Source organism: Balaenoptera ricei, chromosome 1, assembly GCF_028023285.1.
Source record: "Balaenoptera ricei isolate mBalRic1 chromosome 1, mBalRic1.hap2, whole genome shotgun sequence".
NCBI lineage: Eukaryota > Metazoa > Chordata > Mammalia > Artiodactyla > Balaenopteridae > Balaenoptera > Balaenoptera ricei.
This window is the reverse complement of record NC_082639.1, coordinates 152,827,418-152,852,261: the sequence shown is the minus strand read 5'-3', so window position 1 is coordinate 152,852,261 and position 24,844 is coordinate 152,827,418. Positions and strand designations below refer to the sequence as shown.

General features: G+C 37.9%; 1 protein-coding gene across 3 annotated transcripts in view; it reads right to left on the bottom strand.

The window, feature by feature from the left end:
* Positions 1 to 1,716: 1,716 nt before the first annotated feature.
* INTS7 (integrator complex subunit 7) overlaps positions 1,717 to 24,844 on the bottom strand; it is an 89,455-nt gene continuing 66,327 nt past the window's right edge. For 2 of the 3 annotated variants that reach the window (XM_059938474.1, XM_059938485.1), the window contains 6 exons: positions 24,476 to 24,579; positions 23,363 to 23,431; positions 13,581 to 13,713; positions 7,970 to 8,068; positions 6,432 to 6,617; positions 1,717 to 3,203 (listed from right to left, as the gene is read on the bottom strand). In XM_059938474.1, the coding sequence (XP_059794457.1) occupies positions 2,916 to 3,203; positions 6,432 to 6,617; positions 7,970 to 8,068; positions 13,581 to 13,713; positions 23,363 to 23,431; positions 24,476 to 24,579 (879 nt within the window). In that variant the 3' untranslated portion in view covers positions 1,717 to 2,915. Of the gene's footprint in view, positions 3,204 to 4,920; positions 5,039 to 6,431; positions 6,618 to 7,969; positions 8,069 to 13,580; positions 13,714 to 23,362; positions 23,432 to 24,475; positions 24,580 to 24,844 lie in introns of all 3 variants that reach the window. The other variant, XR_009505692.1, reaches the window with a different exon arrangement.

Here is a 24,844-nt window from a genome sequence, read left to right as displayed (position 1 = left end):
AGGGCCCATGCTCCGCAACAAGAGAAGCCACCACAACGAGAAGCCCACGCACCACAACGAAGAGTAGCCCCCGCTCGCTGCAACTAGAGAAAGCCTGCGCACAGCAACAAAGACCCAACACAGCCAAAAAACAAAAAACAACAAAAAAACCAAAAAAAAAACTTATTAAAAACAAAAGAATTGATCTAACACTGTGAAAAATAATACTAGGGAGGATAATAATAGCGGTAATAATAACAGCAAACACTTATGTATATCTGCTTACTATGTGCGAGGCACATTCTAAGTGCTTTATATATATTAATTCTGTATTAACTTGCTTAATCCTCACACCTAACCCATGAAGCACTATTATGCTTCCCAATTTGGGGAATAAGGAAACTGAGGCTTAGAGAGATTAAGTAGCTCATCCAAGGCCACAAAGTTAGGTAGAGTTAGGGTTTGGAACTGGACAGAGTGGCTCCAAAGGTTGGGCTTTTAGCCACCAGGTTATACTGCAAAGTCACTAAATACTGGGAAAAATCAGTCCTGTCTTCTTAAATCAATCGGCCAGTGCCTTTATCACTCATATTTCTAAAATCAGGGAACATGTTCACTTCATAATCAGTATGTTTATCTTTCTTTTCTGCATCTTTCCTTGAGCATTCTTTTCCTTTTCATTCATGAGTGTACTGTTGAAATTATAAACACAGTTTCCCCCCACCTCAAATAACTGTTTAACAGTTGATGCCAAAAATGCAGTAGATATTATACCAAAAATAAAATCAGTGTCCCAACTCCAGATCTAATGGACATCCTGAAAGAAAATAGCCTTTTTTCCTTCACAGTTACTTTTCACTCCAAACTATTTGGATTTGTTTTTATTTTAATAATTCCTTTCCAATTTGTGCCAGGGGCTCTACAGTATACCAAATCAATCAGTTTATAACTACAGCTATGAAAAGCCTACCTTTTAAGAACATAAAATACAGGAAGGTCTCAAAGTGAACTGGGGGAATTGGTAGTTTACAAAATTGGCTTCTTTTCAGACAATTCTGCCTTGAAACAGCACCAGAAACCTAAAATTAACATTGTAAAATTTCATTCTGAAAATAGCCACTTTAAAAGAAAAGAAAAGAAAAAAGATTTTTCTCAATTTAAGAAAGAACTTTTTTTTTTTTGTCTTTAGTCTTTCAGATAACAAAACTCTAGACTGGAGTCAAGAGGTCCCATCCAATCCAGTCATTTTACAGACAAAGAAACTTCCGTCTACAGAGATGACGAGACTTGCCCAGGTCACAGGGCTAACTCTTCGGAGCCTACAGTGGAACCTAGGCTTTCCGGTCAGCTCTTTCCACACCTGGTAGAAGGGCAAGAGGTCCTGCACACGTCCCCCACTACACTCTCTAGCAATTCTTCCTAAGGCTTATGTTCCCAGATGCTGTCACGCCTGTGCACATCATGCACTGTGTACATCTGGGCATCAACCACAGTGGACACTGTAGATTTACACACGTTTTATGACAATGCCCTGGCCACTGGCAGAAGAAGTGCTGTGCTGGGACAATAGCTCATGAAGCCAAGAGATCTTAGAGGGACACGAGTTGCCTGTCAATCACTTTCACCCCTAGAGGCCACATTACACACACACAAAAATCCCCCAAACTCATTTTTTTCCCTTTAAACTCTATCCCTCCTTTGAGCCAATGTCGACTTTAAAGAGAAAAAGGCAAAACGAGCAAAGCAATTGAAAGATTTATTTTAAAAGAAAACTTCCAGGGAATGTGCCCTGCGCTTCACCTTGGGAGCTACTTCCAGCCCAAGTGCCCATATCATCAGTGTCTGCAATCCTGTGATCCCTGATGTCTAGAAATCATGATCCTGAAGCACTGAACGATCCCAAATCAAGAAAGAACAGTTAAATTACATGTAGTATACCGTGTTAAGAAAAGAAAGTGTATTATTATTATATTTTATAATGGTTTTCAACCAGTATTGACATAGAAAAAAAGGGGGTTTTCTGGCTAACGAGAAAACTTCTATTCCCTGAGCATCCCAACTAACTGAGGGTGTATTATAAAGAGACTGCTGTTTCTAGACAACCAAGTTTAGCGTTACCTAACCTGCCAAGAAGAATCTAAACCAATCAAAGGAAAAGATCTGCCCTCCTAACATTAAATGTGATTTTTTTCATTCTTATAAACAATAAAAAAGTCTGTATTGCATAAAATCACACATATATTAGAAAAAACAAATTATTAATTTCCAATCTTTCTATGTAATTGTTAGCTGCTCTTTGGGTCAATTAAATACTAAAACAATAAATTAAGATTGCTTTAGCAGAGAATAGATAGGTAAACAGTTGAAATAATACGGCAGGATGTTTCCATTCTGCTAGACTGCATGCTCTCAGAATCCACAAGACTGGATGTTTCAGGGGACACTTTCAAGTCCAACTACGGGAGTACTCAGTTTCTACTACCCTGGGTAAACCCGGCACATACTGGTCAGAACCTCCAAAGGCCCAGCTCAGAATCAGAGGTCTATGTCAGGCAGCAAGTGATATATTCTGGTAGGAAAGCAGTCAAATTTACTAATTCAGTGATCCCAATATGTGACTTTTTTCTGAAAGAAAAAGAGAAGGCTCAGCAAAAATAAACGTAATAATAGCAAAACAATGAAAGTGCTAAGTAGGAGATGAAGGACTTGGTTTAAGAAGAAATAAGGAGAAAAAAATCTTTCTGGTTAGGAACCCAATGATTTCTCCAAGTAAATTTTTAAGAAAAGAAATTTTTTTTCAGAATGTTCTATCACAGAAAGCAATGAATAAACGGACTCCACAGTCTAACTTTTGTACCTTTATCCATATGAAAAAGCAAACTATTTTCGCTAATTTGCTCAGTCCCTGGGAAGTCTGTAGTGCCTCTGTTGCACGGCTAAAACCGCGTGTAGGCATTTCGCTGCTGCTGCTGTTGTGACGGCTGCTGGACCTGCTGCTGCTGCAGGCGGATCTGCTGCGAATAAGGGTCTTCCAGGGATTTTACAAATATGGTGGTTCTGGGACCAGTCTTCCATACGATGCCGTTGGCGTCTTTCACAGAAGACTCCACTGTAATGTTGTGTGTGCCAAGGATAGCAAAGTTCAGCAGGAACTGGGTACTGAAGTAATCATTGTGAGGCTCGACCCTCTGCTCCATCTCATTGGTCATATTGTCAATGGGTATCTGGAACGAAGAAAATCGTTCAATAACAATAGCTAACGTTTATTGACTGCATGCTGTGAGCTAGGACCAGTTTTAAGTGCTATTTAAATCCTTGCAAACAACCAAAAGGTAGGTACTAATATTATCCTTGCTTCATGAATGAGGAAGCTGAGGTGGGGAGGTTAAGTAACTTCTCCAAGGTCATACAGCTAATGAGTGGTGACGCTGGCATCTGAACCCAGGCAGGCTAACTCCAGAGCCTGTACTCTTAATATCAGGTGACACTGCCTCCTCACTAGAAGGAGCTTGAGTAGAAGGAGCTTTCTCAACCCCTTCTGATGCTGGCCTTTCTGCCTTGTGAAGCAGTTCAGAACATGCCACCCCAAATACGCTGCTGTGGCACAGCGATTATTTTGAGCTAAGGGCACTTGAAAAACAACAGATACAGAAAGGGCTCTCTGACCTGCCCCTTTTTACCTAAAACATAAATCAAATTTTCCATGAGAAGGTAAACCTCCCTGCACCAAAAAAGAGAAGACTATCACCAGAGACTGGGAATCGATGTTTAGATGGATCTGTACAAACCAACCTAAGAAAATAACCCGTACCTTCCACTAGCCTCCCCCAGTGCCCCAACACATCTCCTAGTCATTCTCCCTCAACTTACTGTCCCTAGCCCCAAACCCTCTGTCTTGCCATTTTGTCAGAAGTTTACCATCTGTGTGTCTAAAAGGTATCTAAGCTTTCTGTTCTGGTCACTTCTTCGGGTCTTCATCCTCTTGTGAAGACTCCCATATATATGTAAAATTCTAATAAAACTGGCATGCTTTTCTCCTGTTAATCTGCCTTAAGGTCAGTTCAATCTTAGGCTCAGCTGGAGACCCTAAGAGGGTAAAAGAGAAATTTCTCCTCCCCTCTCCTTGTTCACCCAACCCCAACTCCAATTCTCATCTTTCTTTGCCCTGTGAAGAGATATTCTAAAGAAACTGGATGCAACCACCTGTTTCAGTGAGTTTAAAATCTGAAAGACTGAAAAAGAACATAATGCTATGCAAATATATGGTTTTTCCCCTCCTAGCTAGTCTGATTTTATATTACTTAAGTAATGTAGTGATTCTTCCCTCCTTTAACAAATTAACTTTAGAACTTGCATGTTGCTTACTTAAAAATCAGTGTCTTGTTCAGATGGGCAGTACAACATATTATGAAACACAGATTTATGTATTTAGCTAGATACTCATACCTTTGTCCTTCAAAGAACAGAGTAACACCTGCAGGTGTATCTCTTCTTGTACCCAAGATGAAGTATGTCAAGAGAGACACTTATTCTAAGAATGCATATAGAGGTAATCAGAATGAATATTTGATTAGACTGCTCTATGTTTATGTGTGTATTTCTGTTGTGTAATTAATTATATAAATGTGCCCTGAAGCTTTGTGTCTCAATAAGCAGTTATCATGAGGTCAGTTTTCCAGAGACACTGATCTGTAACATTAATGAAATGAAATCACCACAAATTCAAGAGCTTAAAATTATTTATAAGTCCTTTTTCATTTTTTGTTTGCACATTCAACTTTTGTAGGATTTTTATTTCCCTAAAGAATATGCACACCAAACAAGAACTTCCTTCAAAGGACCAGAAACAGGCCTAGTAGGCAACCTGATCACTCTGAACGCATGATGCATTTTAAGTTGCAAACTCACTGCAAGTAACATTACAAAGCAATCATGTACTACCTGGCTTATTACGTCAGCTTCTTGACTTTAACCAGTGCCTCTTGAGAGGTAAGTCAACAATGAGAAGACCAGTAGTACTTCTCGACTTGAATGCTTTTTTTAAAAACAGTAGAAATCACTATATATAAGAACAAAGAGAATCATGGTTACTGTTCTTTCAAACTCAAAATGAGCAGAGAGCTGCAGACAGGGATAAGTTGACTATGTACGTTCTCCTTATGATCCTCTGTAACAGAGATCACTGAAACATAAGAGAGTTGTACTGTAAATACAGTAAATGATTTTTTTCATTATTCACCAAATATCTACTGAGTGGCTACATAAGGTGCCATGCTTTGTGCCCTCGAAGTCAAAAGAGAGGGAGAGAGTGAAGGCTGAGCCTTCTCAGAGTGGGTACAGAGCCCCGGAGAGAGAGAGAAAGTTACCAAAGTAAGGAAAGTAGTGATGGCTTAAACCAGACCTTCCTTAGGCCTTTTAGCCTAAAACCGCCAAAGAGAATAAAATGCTCTCATTTTATATCTTTACTGATACCCCTTTCCTTGCTCTGGACCTCAGTTCAAGGATGCCCACAAATAAACCCAGACATAACCAATTTGGACATTTAAACAACTCTGTTCATACAACTGTGCACTTGTTCACTTGTTCCATTTACTGTGAATAAACCACCAAGGAACTGGAAAGAGATGTCTAAAGAAAGGAACATTTTACATTTGGAACGTTGGTGTTTCATGGGCACAGATTCAGAATCTTAGCTTTGGCTACCAAAGCAAGCATGATTTTGGTTAACCTACCTCATGATTTCTCAAAGCAGCAAATTTCTAGGGTTCAACCCTTAACGAAAGATTTTGCTTCATCTGATCACTGTATGTCAATATAGTATACTTTTTTTGGAACATGCTAAAATTTACTTAAAACAAAGGAAAAATAAATAGATGTGTTCTTTTGGGGTCAGGGGGTTAGGGAGAAGGTATTCTCCACTCCTGATACTTCCCTCCATGTGGAGGGACCTTTCATTAGATGAACAGTACTGGTCTCTAGGGGAGAAGGTGCATCCTACTGATTGGTAAGTTGTGGGGTGGAGACTGGGCCTGGGGAGCTAAGCACCTTCTCTCTCCCTTCTTTGGGCTTCAGGGTACTGCTCCTCCCAGTTTTACAGGGGCAGACTCTTGTGTGTACTGGCGGAGGCTGGTGGGAAAACTCAATTCAGAGCCACAAGGCTAGGCAGTCCTTGCTGCCAACCTGAGCTAGGTTTCTCCCCAGCTCTAACAGCAGTGACACCCTTATTTTGATCTCTGCCTGCCTGGATGCTTTGTCTATCAACTGGTTCGGGCAGGGAAAAGAGAAGTGCTGTTTATCAGCCCCCTTACACCCTAATACGTACTTTTAACTTATGTCCATCTGATCCCTTCGGAGGTATAACTACAATCTGCTTAACCATGAAAAACACTGGAAAACTTCCATCAATGAGTTGATAAAACCTGCATCACAACTCTGCCTCTTTTCTAAATTACCTTGTAGTCTTGTCCAGATTTACTCTGCAGTGTGGAAGAAACATTCAGACAGACAGACTGAATTTTGCGGAAGAGTCCTGGTTTAGATCCGTGCTGGACCACTCCCTCTACCTTCAGCGCTAGTTGCTGGTTATTCTGGACAGCAATGGGTTCAGCAGGGTTCCGGGGGGATGGTGACAGGGCAAGCTGGAAAGCCAACATTAAAATAAATGCTAACAACCAAAAGCAAGCTTCCTTCCAACAAACATGTCTGTGCTAATCGTTGATTATAGATTCAAACGTTACTTGTACACACACAGGCACACATACATACACACAGACACACCCCTGCAATCACCCGACTGTGCTGGGACAACCAGACAGATATACCTTTAAAGTCAAGGGTTCCTTATCCCTAATGTCTCCTTTTAAATACCACTGTTTTGTTTTTTTTTTAACCCCCAGCCCCAGTTCTGTTTGAGGGGAACAGAGGATTAGAGAATAGCAAGGGTACTGTTCTCCCAATTTCTGAGGTGGGGCATTTCTTTGACAATGAACCAACTCCAGTATGGAAATGCACTATATAAATTTTCATGTCCAGCTGCTGTCTCTATGGTCTTAGGTAATTTTAAATAAACTAAATTCAAATGTAAATGAATCTAGAATTCTAGGATTACATACGCTATCAAGTCAGCATGGTATAAAAGTCAATTCCCACAAATAAACCAAATGACATTTTTAACCTCTCAGTTTTTCTTTAAAAACATATTAAGAATCCTAAATACCCTTTAATTAAAGAAAGCTCAAATCTTGCTTAAATAAAAATACGGAAGAAATTGGGTCTTTCTGGTAATGTCGTTGAGTCACTGAACCCTGGAGACATCTTACCTTAGGACTTCTTATCTACATAATCAATTTTCCTTGTTATTCAGGTCATTTTGAAATGGAATGCTCTATTATTTGTAATCAAAAACATTCAAATAGATGCAAAACTGCACTGAAGACATTTACTGATAGGGATAATCTAGGGAATCTCTTACAAATGACAATTTCCCCCCTTTCCCAACAATTTCATTCTTTGAATCAAAATAGCTTTTGAATTTTGAGTGGCTTAAATATTTTAAAATACTGACTCTACTCATTGCCCAGCTCCTCAAAATTTGTTATTTGAAGACAAAAGTGCTTTGCAGATAGGGCTGGTGATGTTTTACTGGACCTGATTCATTCTAAGTTGGGTTTAAACAGTTTGATCAGACATGGACTCAGCGCAAGATCCTTGTGGGCTACTATGATGAACAGCACTCAACTCATTCTTGAGGACAGGGACAGAGCTCGAGGTACCCAAATGCCTGTCACACTGCATATGGCACTATCAGGAAAGAAAGGAGAGGAGAGGGTTTAACTCCCAAATCACTTGATGAAGGGAGGAAAGGCTTACAACTGAAGAGTGTAAGTTCTGTCCAAACCAAAGGTAAGATCCTGAAGCAGAGCTATGCCCCCTATAATCTTCAGAAGAAGGTATTAAACTATATTAAACCTGAGTGTTCTTCCTATATTACCTTGATGCTGGTAGACTGCAGTTTCTGGAAAAAATATCTCTGAAATGAAAGAGGAACTTTCAGCAAAGAAATGATGGCATTGCAGAGGCATGCTGTATGCTGGGGAAAAGAAAGAAAAATCAAAGGAAAATAAATTTCCAAATTTCATCAACAAATAGTTACTTTCAGGAAGAAGTGTAAAAACTACAAACGCTCATAAGATTACTACAAAAGTACACACCAATCAGGTTAAGAGACATAACACTCAGGAACTGCATACATTTGTCAAATCACTCATGTCAAGGAGGACAATTACAGATTTTTACTTTATTCTGAAATATATTCAATAAAAAATGACAGAGAAAACCCACACTCCTCAAGACCAAGCAATGTGCAAAGTTTGCGTTTCTATGGAGCTTAGAGCTACTAGACATATATAGTTATTTTAGATACTAAAATATAAAGTAACTACCACGTGACAAAATATGATAAAGAACATGTATACGGTAAAAAATGAGAGCAAAATATTGACATCTGAGGCTCGAGTCCAAATCCCCGTGGAACCTTGTCTTGGAACTGCCTCATTCTTCATCCCGTCTCTACCAGGTGGCCTCCCTGTCCACGTGGCCAGGAGTCTCCAGCGAGTGAGAAACGGTGGAAACTTACTGGAATTCAGATTACAGATTACCATATAGTCCAACTCTATAGATCGCTGAAACTTAAATATAACACCTTTCTAAAATCTATTTCACAAATTTAACTGAGTTTTGAAAATCCCAGCTTAACTGCAGAGGAAAAGAACTACTCTAACGAATCTTTTGAGTCTTAGTGAAAGGGGTCATAGGACCAGAATTTAAGAATTCAAAGATTTTATTTATTTATTTGTTTATTTTCAACTACTTTCTTGAGGTACCACTGACATGCAAAAAGCTGTACATACTTAATGTATACTACTTAATGAGTTTGGAGATAAGTATACACCTGTGATACCATCAAAGATATTTTAAAGATCACCCAGTCTAACCCTCAATTTTGCTGATGACACAGGTCACCCAGACAGCTAATGGAACAAGCTGGGACTGGAACCTAGGTCACCAGACTAGGTCACTCAGTGATTTTGTTTTATCTCACCAATGATTTGCAAACTTAACAGAAAAAAAAAATTACAGTACCGGAACACCTGTAACTTTGGGTGACCCAGAACCATTCCTGCTTGGTCTACCATCCCCTCCTCAGTCTACTCCTCTCTCAGTGGCCCCCAAAATACCACAGGCTGAAAACTATTCCACTATACAGTGCTGTCCGTCCTTTTAAGTTCCTGCTTCCAAGCAGGGTATCACCTAGTGCCTCTGCTGTAAACATTTTTAAAAAGTAGGGCATTAAGGCTAAAAGCCAGAAGAATCCATTCCTCATTGGTTTCAGATTATTGAACATTCTGTGCCTGACAGACTCCTAATATAAATGCCAGGTCTATTACTTGAGATAACCAAAACACGGATTTAGAGACACTGCGTCTACTCAGGTTTAACTGCTAAAACAGCACTATTCATCTTCTTGCAACAGGGGATCTGAGACGCGTTTGCACGGACATCCTACTTGTGGTGGAACATTTGATGCCACAACAGTATTTAAGGAGAGAAACATCTTTAAAGGACGGACTTAGAGGACCACAAGTGACCTCAGGCTGTTCCCGGGCAAAAAGGTACCATTTTCCCTTTTAAAATAGATGCAGATTTTGCAATTCCCCACTGGGAAAGCAGGACTGCCTCTGAGGCCACTAGCCCCTTGGGCACACTTCGACACGTATGTTAGTTGCAGATTATTATCAAAGTACCAGTCTGGGCTTCCCTGGTGGCGCAGTGGTTGAGAATCTGCCTGCTAATGCAGGGGACATGGGTTCGAGCCCTGGTCTGGGAAGATCCCACATGCCACGGGGCAGCTGGGCCCGTGAGCCACAACTACTGAGCCTGCGCGTCTAGAGCCTGTGCCCCGCAGCGGGAGGGGCCGCGATAGTGAAAGGCCCGCGCACCGCGATGAAGAGCGGTCCCTGCACCACGATGAAGAGTGGCCCCCGCTTGCCGCAACTAGAGAAAGCCCTCGCACGAACCGAAGACCCAACACAGCCAAAAATAAATAAATAAAGTAGCTACAAAGTACCAGTCTGGAGATGTGAAATCACATATCATGATTAGTAAACCGATAAGAGGACTATCGCATCACGAACGCTCCCTTCGTTGCCAAACCGAATACTTTTCAGCCTTTGTGTTTTTTGACACTTCTGTGGCACCTGATAATGCTCTTCTTCCATGAAATTCCACTTAACGGCCCCTGCCCTCCCTTCTGATTCTTCCCTCCTCCACCTTCTTTCCTAAGATTCTCTTCCTTTGTTTGTTCCTTCGGTGTTGACGCTCTCCTTAGTCCTTTTGTCTTCTCAGTCCACTTGTTCTTCACAGGCGGCTTTCTTCACTCCCAGGACTTTAAGAAGCTGTATGCTCGTGACACCTCAGCTGTACATGCATCCCAGCCTGCCTCCTTCTGACACCAAACCTGCTATCTAACTGCCAATGTTTAACACGTTTAAAAATGAAACCACCTTCTTCCGCTATCCCTCTGTATTCAGTCTCAGTCAAGGATCAACCATTTGTGCACCTGGTCACCTAAGCTGGAAACCCAGAGGTCATGTCTCCATCCTCTCACATCTAATTTAAAGAAAACAAAAAACAAACAAACAAAAAACCAAAACCAAGCCTTGAAAGTATTACACCTAAATAATCTTTCTTATGTATCTGTTCTTCTCATTCTTGTTCCCACTTTATCAATTTGGCCCCTATGTTGGATTACTGCGATAGTCTTGTAACCACTCTTCTTTCCTTTAATTTCACGCCCTCCAGGCCATTACCTGTTCTGTTTCCACATAACAATAGTGTACAATCTTAGCTTACCCACTTCTCTCCCACACCCATTTAAAATTCCTAAAGAGTGCCCCCACTGTCTATGGGATAAAGTCCAAACTCCTTAAGACTGTGTTCAAAGCCTTTTGTCATCTGGCCTCCACCGAACTCTCTAGTCCTAAGCCTGCACATTATGCTGCAGCAATAACACACTGTTCCCAGAAGACATCATGCTATTTCATGCCTCCGCTTTTTTTTTAAGATAAATTTATTTATTTATTTATGGCTGCATTGGATCTTCGTGGTTGCATTGGATCTTCGTTGCTGCACGCGGGCTTTCTCTAGTTGTGGCGAGCGGGGGCTACTCTTCGTTGCGGTACTTGGGCTTCTCATTGAGGTGGCTTCTCTTGTTGCGGAGCACGGGCTCTAGGTTTGCGGGCTTCAGTAGTTGTGGAACACAGGCTCAGTAGTTGTAGCTCGCGGGCTCTAGAGCACAGGCCCAGTAGCTGTGGTGCATGGGCTTAGTTGCTCCGCAGCATGTGGGACCTTCCTGGACCAGGGCTCGAACCCATGTCCCCCGCTTTGGCAGGTGGATTCTTAACCACTGTGCCACCAGGGAAGTCCTCATGCCTCTGCTTTTGAACATGCTGTTCTCTGCCTGAAATTCTCTACACTTCCTTATCTGCCTGAAAAACTCATATGCAAATACCTCTTCTCTCTGATGTTCACCCTCACCCCATTTCCCCTATCCTTTGACATGAATTACTTTCTCTTCTGTGCTACAACTCTACTTTGTGCAGACCTCTATTACTGCACATATATTATATTGTATTTGTTTACAAAATCTTTCTTATCAGACTATGGACAACTTGAGGGAAGAGCCTCTTTGTCATTTTTCTATTCACAGGATTCCATAAATACTTGTTAAACTGAATTTTGGGTTCAGAAAGTATCAAATCTATAAAATACAATTTGGAAAGGGGGAAAAGGGAATAAACATTTATTAACCACTCCTTATATGCCAGGCCAGGCACTGTGCCAGGCATTAGGCATTATTCCATTTAAACTTCACAAAAACCCTATGAGGTAGATATTTTTCCATATCATAGAAAAGGGTATTAGAAATTTGTCTAAAATCACACCTGCTGAGTGGCAGAGGTAGAATTTGACCCTAGGGCTCTTTTCTCTGTATTAAGTACCTACTGGGCAGAAAATTCCCATTCTTTCCATTAGACACAGTGGATTGAACTCTATCAAACTCAAGGTACTATCTGGCATCTATTTAATTTCCTAGGGTGGAGCTTAGAGGAAATACATGTAAATAATTTAATCAATGTCTCACATAAATATGTCTACTTCCTACAAAGATAATCTTTACAATCTTCCTTAGCAACCAATCTCAGTATCAAACAGCTACCTGTGTCATTTCAATTCAGCAAATATGTATTTACAGTCTTATGTGGAAAGCAGTGTGCACAGCAAAGTATCTAACCTTAAAATCTAATTTAACTCTTTAATGACACATCCTGTCAATTTCTTCTAGAACACCTGATAAATGGTGAGTTCAGAATGAGAACAGCAGGAGGCAGAAGAGAGCTACAGGAAATACCAGTATCCAATGTGTAGGCAGGGCAAGAGAAACTCTCCAAGGTGTAAAGTTCAAAGACAGTGCTATGGACTGAATGTGCTGTCGTCTCTAAATTCACATGTTGAAGCCCTAACTCCCAATGTGTTGATATTTGGAGGTGGGCCTTTGGGAGGTCATTAAGTTTAGATGAGGACATGAGGGTGGGGCCCCTGTGATGGGATCAGTGCCCTTATAAGAAGAGAAGGAGAGAAGAGAGCCCCCCCTCTCTCCAACACGTGAGGACACAGTGAGAAAGCAGCAGCTGGCAAGCCAGCGAGAGACCCCTCACCACGAAACAAATTGGTTGGCACCCTGAGTCTGGACTTCCCAGCCTCTAGAATTGTGAGAAATGTCTGTTGTTTAAGCCACTATGTCTATTTTGTTATAGGAACCTGAGCTCAATACAACACTGGAGAATGGCCAGACAGGGAGGAGGAAATCTGGGTGAGAGTGTCAGTCTGTCCTGTGACTGGGAAGTCAGGGGATAAACAGCAGGTGTTCAACAGTGCCAAAGGCAGCAGATTCAGTAGGCTAAGTGGACATGAGTATTAAAGGACAGCAGTAGCATCACCTGGCAAGAACTGATTTACTGATAGTCAGAAAATAAGCCCAGTTCCTTCTATTTTAATTGGCCAATAGTTTTCAACCCTGGTGGGATGACAGAATCACCTGGGAGCTTTTAAAATTACTAATGTCTGGGCCTCACAGAGATTCAAAGATAACTGGCCTGGGGTGGGGCCTGGATATTGATGTTTTTTTAAAAATAGCTTCCAAAGTGATTCTAATGTGTAGCCAAGGTTGAGAACAATTGCAACTTTAGTTAAATTGTTAAAAAAGGAAAAAAAAAGTTTTATCTGCATTCTGGTAGAGCAGATTTGACATTTTAGTGTGACTATGTAGCAGCTACAGATGTGCCAAGTGCTTTCATGGATTATCTCATTTCATCCTCACAACAATACTATGATGTAGGCACTGTACTAACCCTGATACAAACCAGGCACAGAGGAAACAGTCACAGAGAGGTTAATGTGTTGAAGTCACACACAGTAAGTGCCAGAGTCAGATAAAAACTCACTTCCACATAATAATACTCAATAAAACAAATGTGACTTGCCATATAAGAAACAGGGGTATATTTCCGACTGAGTGATTCCACCTCCTCCAAGACATGATTATATACAGACATCATTCTTCTCTCATATTCACTATCAGCATGGGCTGCTCCTGTAGATCCATATTCCTGGAAACTGAAGTCAAAAATTAATATCAATCAATCAACCAAAATAGTAACTAATTTAATGTCAAAATGTGTCAGGTATTTTCCACACACTCTCATTTAATCTTTAAAATAATGAAGTAGGCACTGTTATTTCCATTTCACAGATGAGAAAACTGAGGCTTGGAGACGTTAAGTAATTCGCCTTCAGTCACACAACTAGTAAGCGACAAGCTAGAATTCAAATCCAGACCTGACTTCAAATTATACAAGTCTTAATCACTTTGGTTGTTAGCTAGTATAAAAATGTTTAATTAAACCTTGTCCCTGCCATGAGGTGAAAGAGACATAAGACATTTGAAAAGGTAAACTATCAATAAAGTCAGCAGACAAGTGCCAAATAACCAGTAAAGATATGCAAGTAATCAGAATATAGAGGGAGCTGAGGAATGCCACAGAAGAGATAGGTCTTGGACAAATCACTATGCAAGTAGCATGGATAAGATCTGAAGAGATGGAAAGTTTGGAGGGCATTCATAACTGGAGAAATGGCATGAATCTAAAGCAAGCAGGTGAAATGCACAAGAATGTTCAGCAGAGAACTAGCATATAGAGCATGCTGGAAAAAGTTTTACCTAGATTTCTTTTTCTTCTACTGCCTCAAACCCAAAGACATTTCTGAAAGTATTTCTAAATGGGAAAAGGTGGCAAACTCCTGCATTCTAACTAAACTTCAAGAGAGCTATTGGAAAATGCAATATAGGTAACTTAACTATGTTGGGTTAACACTATTCTTATTATTCCCTTATTATCCTTTAAATGCTTACTATGTGCAAGGTACTTCAGCTGGGTACTTTACATAGGTTTTCATTTAACCATTACAACCACTCTAAGAGACAGGCATTATTACTTACCTATAGTTTATGCATACGTGGCTCAGGGAGACGAAAGAACATGTCTCTGTTCATACTCACTCCTAGCTGTATGTACATGTGTATCTGCCTGGCTCTAAAGCTTTGTTCCCTACTCTGTACTATATCTTAAGTTCTATTAAGACAAGAAGTGAACCTCATTTAGTGATAGACTTTAAGGAAAACTATACCACACAATAAAGCATAAAGATTTAAAAGTCTTTGACAAAGTGTCCTGCTAATAAAAGGGTATAAAATCAGAATATACTGTTCCACCTTCTACAAAAGGAGTATTCCTTTATTTATTTTTAATAAACTTTATTGAGATATAAGTTACAAAATCGCAAAAATGCACCCTTCCTAGTCAATCCCTACTTGTGGCCCCCAGCAACCAGATTAGCTTTCTATCACTGTAAATGAGAGTTTCCTAATATTGGATATAAACAATCATACTATATGTAATATTTTGTGTCTGCTTTCCTTTACAGCACATTTTTGAGTCATTAATGTGTTTTGCATATTTCAACAGGTCATCCATCTATATTGCTGAGTAATATTCCACTGTATGAACATACTACAATTTATCTACCCACTCACCTGTTGAGACATTTGGCTCTTTCCAGTTTTTGTTGTTACAAATAAAGCTGCTAAGAAAATCTGTGTACAGGTCTCTGTGGAAATATGTTTTCATTTCTCTTAAGTAAGTAGAAATAGAACTGGTGGTCATATGGCAACTGCCAAACAGTTTTCCAAAGTGGCTGAATCATTTTTCAGTCCCCAAAATGTATGGATTCAAGCTCTTCCACACCTAATACTTGGTATTAAAGGGCTTTTTAACTTTAGCTATTCTAGTGGGTGTTAGTTGTATCTCACTGTGATTTTAATTTGTATTTTTCTGATACCTAATGATGTTAAGCATCTTTTCATGTGCTTATTGGAATTAACATATCTTCTTTTTTGAAGTGTCTGTTCAAATCTCTTGTCAATTCTTAAAAATTGGGTTGTCTTGAGTTGTATGGTTTTCTTAATATTCTGACAGAATATGTTTGAGAATATTTCACCCTACAACCTATCTTTTCATTTTCTTAATGGTATCTTTCAAAGAGCAGAAGTTTAAATTTTTAAATCCAATTAAACAAATTTTTCTGGACAGTAAAATTTTGTGTCCTGAAAAAATCCTTGCTGATCTCAAGGTCATGAAGATTTTCTCCAAAGTAGTATTCTAGAAAGTTTGGAATTTTATCTTTTACAGTTTGATCTGTGATACACTTGGAATTAATTTTTATGTATGGTGTGAGGTAAGGTCAAGATTCTTTCCCCCCATACAGCATGTTCCAGCACAATCTGTTGAAAAAACAGATTGTCATCTTTGTCAAAAATCAAGTAATACTCCTATGTATCTATTTTGGTCTCTCCGTTCTACCCTCAAGCCAATATCACATTGTCTTAATTACTGGAGCTTTATACTAAGTCTTGAAATCTTTAGCAAGTCCTCCACTTTAGTTCTTTTCCTTTATTTTACAATATGGTGAATTACACTGATTGGTTTTCTAACATCAAACCTAGAATTTCCGGAATAAACCCTACTTGGTTTTAATGTATTATCCTTTAGAGTTTTGTTAGGTTCAATTTGTACATGTTTTGTTAAAGATTTTTAAGTCTATGTAGAATACTTGAATTTTTCCTGTTCACCTAAACTATCACATTTTTTGGCACAAAGTTATTATTCCTTTAATATGCTTTTAATATCTATGGGATTTGTGATGGTACTCTTATTTCATTTCTAATATTGGTAATTTGTGTTCTTTTATTTCCTTGTTCAGAATAGCTAGTTTTATCAACTTTATTGATCTTTTCAAAGAGCCAGCTTTTGGTTTCTTTGACTTTCTCTACTGTTTATTTATAATTCACTGATTAGCATGCTCATCTTTACTATTTCTTTGCCTCTAATTACTTTGAGTCTAATTTCCTCTTTTTCTTGCTTTAATATGATAGAAACTAATGTTATTACTTTTAAACTTTCTTTTGTGTGTGTATGTATGCATTTAAAGCTATAAATTTCCCTCTAAGCTCTGTTTTAACTGCATCACACAAGTTTTGATATGTCATGTTCTCATTTTCATTCAGTTTAACTTACTTTCTAATTTCCCTTGTGATTTTTTGACCAATTGGAATGTTTAGAAGTCTTGTTTAATTCCTAAACATTTAGGGATTTTCCAGAGATCATATTCTAATTTAATTCTATCAGATAACATATTCTACGTAGTTTCAATGCTTTTCCATTTACTAAGACTTGTTTTGTAGCCCAGCATATGGTTTACTTTGGTATATTTTCCAAATGCGCTTGGAAAGAATGCATATGCTGCTGTTGGTAGGGCATACAGGTCAATTAGGTCAAGTTGGGCATACAGGTCAATTAGGTCAAGTTATTCAAGTCCTCTATATCCTAAGAAATCTTCCGCAAGTTGTTCTAGCAATTATTCAGAGGGGAGTGTTGAAAACTCCAACCATAATTGTGGATTTATTTCTCCTTTCAGTTGTCAGTTTTTGCTTCGAATATTTGGAAGATCTGTCACTAAGTATATAAATGTTTAGAATTATGTCTTCTTGATGAATTGACCCCTATTATGGTAAAATGTAGCTCTTTATCAAGTCTTTGTCCATAAGTCCACTTTGTATGATACTATCACGCCAGCTTTTAGGGTTCCTTTTCCGTCCTTTTGTTTACTTTTAATATATTTGTATCTTTGTATTTAAAGTGGGTTCACACATATGGTCACCTTATCTTTGATAAAGGAGACAGGAATATACAATGGAGAAAAGACAGCCTCTTCAATAAGTGGTGCTGGGAAAACTGGACAGCTACATGTAAAAGAATGAAATTAGAACACTTCCTAACACCATACACAAAAATAAACTCAAAATGGATTAAAGACCTAAATGTAAGGCCAGACACTATAAAACTCTTAGAGGAAAATATAGGCAGAACACTCTATGACATAAATCACAGCAAGGTCCTTTTTGACCTACCCCCTAGAGTAATGGAAATAAAAACAAAAATAAACAAATGGGACCTAATGAAACTTAAAAGCTTTTGCACAGCAAAGGAAACCATAAACTAGACAAAAAAGACAACCCTCAGAATGGGAGAAAATATTTGCAAATGAAGCAACTGACAAAGAATTAATCTCCAAAATATACAAGCAGCTCATGCAGCTCAATATCAAAAAAACAAACAATCCAATCCAAAAATGGGCAGAAGACCTAAACAGACAATTCTCCAAAGAAGATACACAGACTGCCAATAAACACATGAAAGGATGCTCAACATCACTAATCATTAGAGAAATGCAAATCAAAACCACAGGAGGACTACTGGGCATATACCCAGAGAAAATCATAATTCAAAAAGACACATGCACCCCAGTGTTCATTGCAGCACTATTTACAATAGCCAGGTCATGGAAGCAACCTAAATGCCTGTCGACAGACGAATGGATAAAGAAGTTGTGGTACATATATACAATGGAATATTACTCAACCATAAAAAGGAACGAAATTGAGTCATTTGTTGAGACATGGATGGATCTAGAGACTGTCACACAGAGTGAAGTAAGTCAGAAAGAGAAAAACAAATATTGTATATTAACGCATGTATGTGGAACCTAGAAAAATGGTACAGATGAACCGGTTTGCAGGGCAGAAGTTGAGACACAGATATGGAGAACAAACGTATGGACACCAAGGGGGGAAAACCCCGGGGGGTGGGGATGGTGGTGTGCTGAATTGGGTGATTGGGATTGACATGTATACACTGATGTGTATAAAACTGATGACTAATAAGAACCTGCTGTATAAATTTAAAAAATAATAATAAAAAGCAGATGATTAATATTTAAAAAAAAAAAAACCACAAGGAGGTATCACCTCACTCCAGTCAGAATGGCCATCATCAAAAAATCTACAAACAATAAATGTTGGAGATGGTAGGGAGAAAAGGGAACCCTCTTGCACTGTCGGTGGGAATGTAAATTGATATAGCCACTATGGAGAACAACATGGAGGTTCCTAAAAAACTAAAAATAGAACTACCATATGACCCAGCAATCCCACTACTGGGCATATACCCTGAGAAAACCATAATTCAAAAAGAGACATGTACTACAATGTTCATTGCAGCACTATTTACAATAGCCAGGACATGGAAGCAACCTAAATGCCCATCGACAGATGAATGGATAAAGAAGGTGTGGCACATATATACAATGGAATATTACTCAGCCATAAAAAGAAATGAAATTGAGTTATTTGTAGTGAGGTGGATGGACCTAGAGTCTGTCATACAGAGTGAAGTAAGTCAGAAAGAGAAAAACAAATACCGTATGCTAACACATATATATGGAATCTAAAAAAAAAACGGTTCTGATGAACCTAGGGGCAGGACAGGAATAAAGATGCAGACAAAGGGAATGGACTTGAGGACACGGGGAGAAGGAAAGGTAAGCTTGGACAAAGTAAGAGAGTAGCATTGACATATATACACTACCAAATATAAAACAGATAGCTAGTGGGAAGCAGCTGCATAGCACAGGGAGATCAGCTCGGTGCTTTGTGACCACCTAGAGGGGTGGGATAGGGAGGGTGGGAGGGAGACACAAGAGGAAGGGGATATGGGGATATATGTATACATATGGCTGATTCACTTTTTTAAAAAGCAGAAACTAACACAACATTGTAAAGCAATTATTATGCTCCAATAAAGATATTTAAAAAATAAAAAATAAAATAAGCAGCCCACAAAACCTCATAATAAACCTATGAATTAAGATGAGATATAAATAAATAAATAAATAATAAATGGGTTACTTGTGGTAAGCTTATAGTTGGGTTTTGCTTTTTTATCTGTCTGATAATGTCTTTACTTAGAGTAAGACTATCTACATTTATTGTAATAACTGGTATGACTGGGTATAAATCTACCATTTTGTGATTTGTTTTCTACTTTTTTCATCTGTTCACTGTTTTTTTTTTCCTCTCTTCCCCTGCCTTCTTTTGGATTAACTGAGGTTTTTTTTAAAGTATTCCATTTTACCTCCTCTATTGGCTTATTTATTTTCTAGTGGTTGCTCTAGAGTTTATTCATCCTCCATTACCACAAGTTATCTTCAAATAATATATACTTGATGTAAAATGTAAGAATCTTACTACTGTATTAATTCCAACCCCCACCCCCATCATTTGTCTCACATCACACATTTTACTTCTATGTGTTATAAACTCCCAAATGCAGTTATTTTTTTCTAAATGGGCAATATTTTTAAAAAAAAATAAAAAATGAGGAAAGTCTTTTTTATTTACTCACATATTTACCATTCCTAGTGTTCTTCTTTGTAGATCTGAATTTACATCTCAAATAATTTTTCTTCAGCCTGAAGAACTTCCTTTAACATTTCTTATAGTACAGGTCTAGGTCTGCTGGTAACAAATTTTCTCAGATTTTGTCTGAAAATGTCTTTATTTAGTCTTAATTATTCAAGGGTATTTTTACTGAATATAGAATACTAGGTTAACTTTTTTTTTTTCTTTCAGGACTTTAAAGATGTTGCTTCACATGTCTTCTGGCTTGCATTATTTCTGATAAGAATTAGTAAAAAATTCTTATTTTTATTCCCTTCTACATAGTCTTTTTTCTTTGGCTGCTTTATATTTTTCTTTATCACCAGTTTTCAGCAATTTGATTATAATGCGTGCCTTGTGATTTTCTTTATGTTTATGCCACTCTGGGTTCATTAAGCTTCTTGGATTTGTGGGTTTATATTTTTAATTAAACATGAACATTTTTTAGCCACTTAAAATATTTTTCTGTCCCTTGTTCCCCTCCTTCTAAGATTTCCAGTTACATGTATAGTAGTACAAATGACACTGTCTCACCGGCAATTTTAACTTTGTTCAGTTTTTCAGTCTTTTTTCTTTCACTGTCCAAATCAGACAATTTCTATTGCTATGTCTTTAAGTTCACTAATCTTTTCTTTTGCCGTATTTAACCTACTGTTAAACCCAACCTAATCAACCTTGAATTCTATATTCATCAAAACTATCTTTCAAAAATAAAGGCAAAATCAAGATATTTCATTCTTATGCTCTAGAAGTTCCATTTTCTTTTTACACCTTTAAATTTGTTCATTATCTTCTACCTTTAAAGTTTTGAAAATACTAATAGTACTAAAATACTATTTTAAAGTCCAAGTCTGTTAATTCCATCATCTGTCATTTGTGAGTCTTTTTTCTAATTGGCTGAATTTTCTCTTGGTTATTTGTCACATCTTCCAGCTTCTTCTCATGACTAGTAATTTTTGATTGGATGCTAAAATTGTGGACCTTATACCTTTGAGTTTTTGGATTTTGTTGTCTTCAAAGAATGTTAAGATTTTGTTTTGGTGGACAGCCATTACTTGTCATAATCCTGACTCTGTGAAGGATCACTTAAGCTTTGTTAGGACAGGTCTAGACTAGTCCTCACTTTAGGGCTAGTTTAGCTTGATTACTAAGGTGGTGTGACCCTTCTGGTGTCTCTTTTGAATGCCTTGAGTGTTCAACTAGGTCTCTATAGTTTGGCCGGTTGGAACTCAAACATTTCTCAGCTCTGCATAAGCTCTGGAAATTGTTCAGTTTACAGCTTCCTGGTAATTATTCCCTCCCTAGTAGCTGTTTTTTGCCTGGCCTTGTGGGATTTCACCTTATATATGTACAGCTTAGCATTCAGCCAAAGATTCATAGCACTCTTCCTCTGGAAAGCTTCCTCCACCCCTGTACTTGGCCTGCAAATTCTAGCTTCCTTTGTTCTCTGAACCCTGATATCTAGCTCTTCAACTAAGCAACACCACCATGTTTTACTTTGGTTACTCCTCCCTGAAAGGCAGTCTAAAAAGTGCCTCCAGGCAGAGGAAAGCAAGGACTAATGTAAAGTTTACCTTATTTGTGTCCCTTCCCTGAGGGATTACATTCCTGGGCTGCCTATTGGCCAATGTCTGAAAACAGTTAAACTTATATTTAAACTTGCATATTTTATCCAGGTTTCTAGTTGTTTACAATAGAAGGAAAAGTCCCATACTTGAATGGCTTCATGACCAGAGCCATTCCATTATATTTTAGGCAGTAAAAATAAAGGTTAAGTGCAAAGCTAGAATAGAAAAATGTAACGGACAAGCATCTCAAAATATTTTTTCTTAATAATCCTAAAAGGTTGGTATGAGCTAGATAATAACATTTATAATTATAAACATAAACCCCATCCTATCCCACACTTACTGATACTGGCTCAAGCACAATGTTAGCTGCTAGAGAAGCTAGCTAGAAGTTGGATAAGACAAGGTCTCTTTTCCCCAAAAACCTTCTAGGCTATGAAAGATATACACAGATTTTTGTAAAAACTATAGCGAATTTTATCAATGTCATGCTTCACTCTCTTGAGGCTCTTTTTAGCAGCAGGTCCTTCTTTATATGAAAGGCACAAAATATATAGTATCAAGAAGAGAAGTTTCAGAAGGAATCTACTCTTTGCAGTTTTACACCAGTATGACTGAAACCCAAAGAGCTCTCCTTCAAGGTACAATCTTTCTTTTCCAATTTTTCATTGCTAGGAAGGGCAAAGGCTAGGGGAGTGGGTTTAGGGGATAAAACGGATGGAGAAGAGTGAAGAAAGGTGGTAGGAAGTGGAGAGGGTGACAGTGAGAGTAGGATTTGAGAGCTGACTAGATAACTCCCTTCACCCCATCCCTGCTGACAATATGTGTTAAAAAATCAATCAAGAAAAATACTAATTTCTCTTATGTCAACCAACAGTACAATGACATTTGTGTGCTATGAGGTAAAATGAGTACGGCATGATCAGAAATGGCATGAGCCTGGAAGTATCAATTAACTGGCAAAAACTGAAAAATATGGAGGTGAGAGAACATTTTGAAATTTTAAAGGGAGAAGCTTAAAAAAACAAAACAAAGGGGAAAATGAACATAGATCAAAGAAGGATAAATGGAAAAATAAGTAAAAATTAGTATGTCATCGAAATATTAAAATGAATCAGACGAGTGGAAAAAAAAATAGCCAAGTGGCCTAGTCTGAGAGTAGATAGCACTTTAAAACAGAAGGCAAGGATTTTGGTACTGCCTTGGAAAAAAATGGTGAGTCAATGCTTTAGGATAGAGAAATTTAAAATGCTCTGTTGATTATATTCTCTTTGAGGAAGCTGATCTTGGAATCACAGGCCTTACTAGATTGGAAATATATTATACAGTTGAAAATGCATGTTCCAAAACAGAATACTATAGTGGGAAAAAATAATGGACCATTCTTCAATAAAAATATTTTGAACAATTAATCAGTTAATTAGAGAATGGAGAAGAATTTTAATAAAGCAAGAAGAGGAATATCTTTTTGTTTGGGAAACCAAAGAATAAAAATTTCAAGTTCAAGCTTAATTATACTATTAACTCAATTTTTTACAGCGAAATTTAGTTATAATATACCAGAAGAAAATGTTCAAATTCAAAGAACTTCTTCCTAGTTATTTAGAAAACAGGACACAGGAGGTAAGTAAACAATGGAGACAGAAAATCTAGGTTTGTCACTAGCTATATGACCTTAGGCAAATGCTAGAGAAGTTCTTCCTCTTTGTTTCTTCCTCTACAAAACCTCTTCCAAAACAATGTTGTGATGATTAGGTAAGATAACATATTTGAAAGTGTTCTGTAATATAAACTATTTAAATACCTTGCTGATTCTGGATCCAAAATCAGGGCTTCTATTGCGTGAGATATCAGTAAACAGCTCTGCTGCTGTCTGCATTATGTTAAGGTTATACATTATATATGATAATAGAGAAATGTACTATAGACTTTGTATTATATGAATATTAAACAAGGCAAGATGAAAATCATATTCTCAGTGAAGGTAACCACATGTTATTGACTCAAATAGTCTGTGGCTCTATTTTTTTCTTTTTAAGGGATATATGTTGTCTGTGATAGTTCCAGGAAGAGTACTTCAGAGGTTAATGTTGGAAGGAGGAACCAAGCAACAGGCTTTGTGATTCAATCACAGAAACTTTTTTATCTATCTTGGATATAGGGGTTTCACTGATGAAAGTTTAAAACAACCACCACAATAAGGGTCTGTAGAGTGGTTTCCCTGGAGGTTCCTAGGCTGGGGCTCAAGGGATCTGTTAACTCTCCTGAAACAGTATGCAAATTTTGGGGGGTATGTGCATATATGCATTTTTTAGGGGAGAGGGTCCATAGTATTCATCAGGTTTTCAATCACTAAATCAAAATGCCAGGAATTACTGATTTATAGGTCCTGCAACTTAAAAGCAATTTATCTCTTCCCTCCTTTCAAAAAGGATCTGAGGCTGCTAATAAGAAAATACGGAGAACTTAATGGGGGCTTAGGGAACATAAGTGATGACTGAAACGATTGAATATATCATTAATAAAGGTGATGGGAACTAGGGTTGTTAGCTGTGAAGAAAAGATAGGTGAAGCAAGACAGAAAATGGCTCTCTGGTGGAAAAATATTTTGTGCTGTCCATTGTAGCTCAAGTGAGCACAAAGTATTCAACACTGTTTGGACCTGGGTTTTGGATGCTCTTCCCAGAGGTGGAAAAAGACCACCACTGAGTCACCACTTTTTAAAAAGCCTGGTTGAAGTAAAAAAGTAAAATTATACTGCTCATACTAGGTTTCAAAAGAGAAATTATTATTTATGGTAAATCTGTAGGCTTATCTAATGTATATGTATATTTTAGTTAAGCGTATCTGAAATATTTACTCTACATTTAAAAGAATACTTCCAAAGAACAGGAAATATTGGGCAAGTTTAGGATACAGTTCTACATTCCTCAAAGTTGCGGAATCAGCATCAAAAGATGCCTGATAAAGATCCCCATATCGGGAAGCAAGGCTTCGGAATTCTTCCATGGACAGTTTCATCTATAAAGAAGGAAAAATATCAATTATGATAAATAAACAAATATGCTATCATTATTGTATAAACAACACAAAAGCCAAAACATAAGAAAACAATCCTCAAACAATAAAAAAAAAAGAAAAAATATTTCAACTCTTTTTCATTTTCAATTCATTCATTTTTATAAACCCTATTAAAGAAAATTAACAAAGATGGCAAATGAAACTACAAATGTGTACAAGATTACAATTTACACATGATGTATAGAAACAAAAACATTGCATTTTT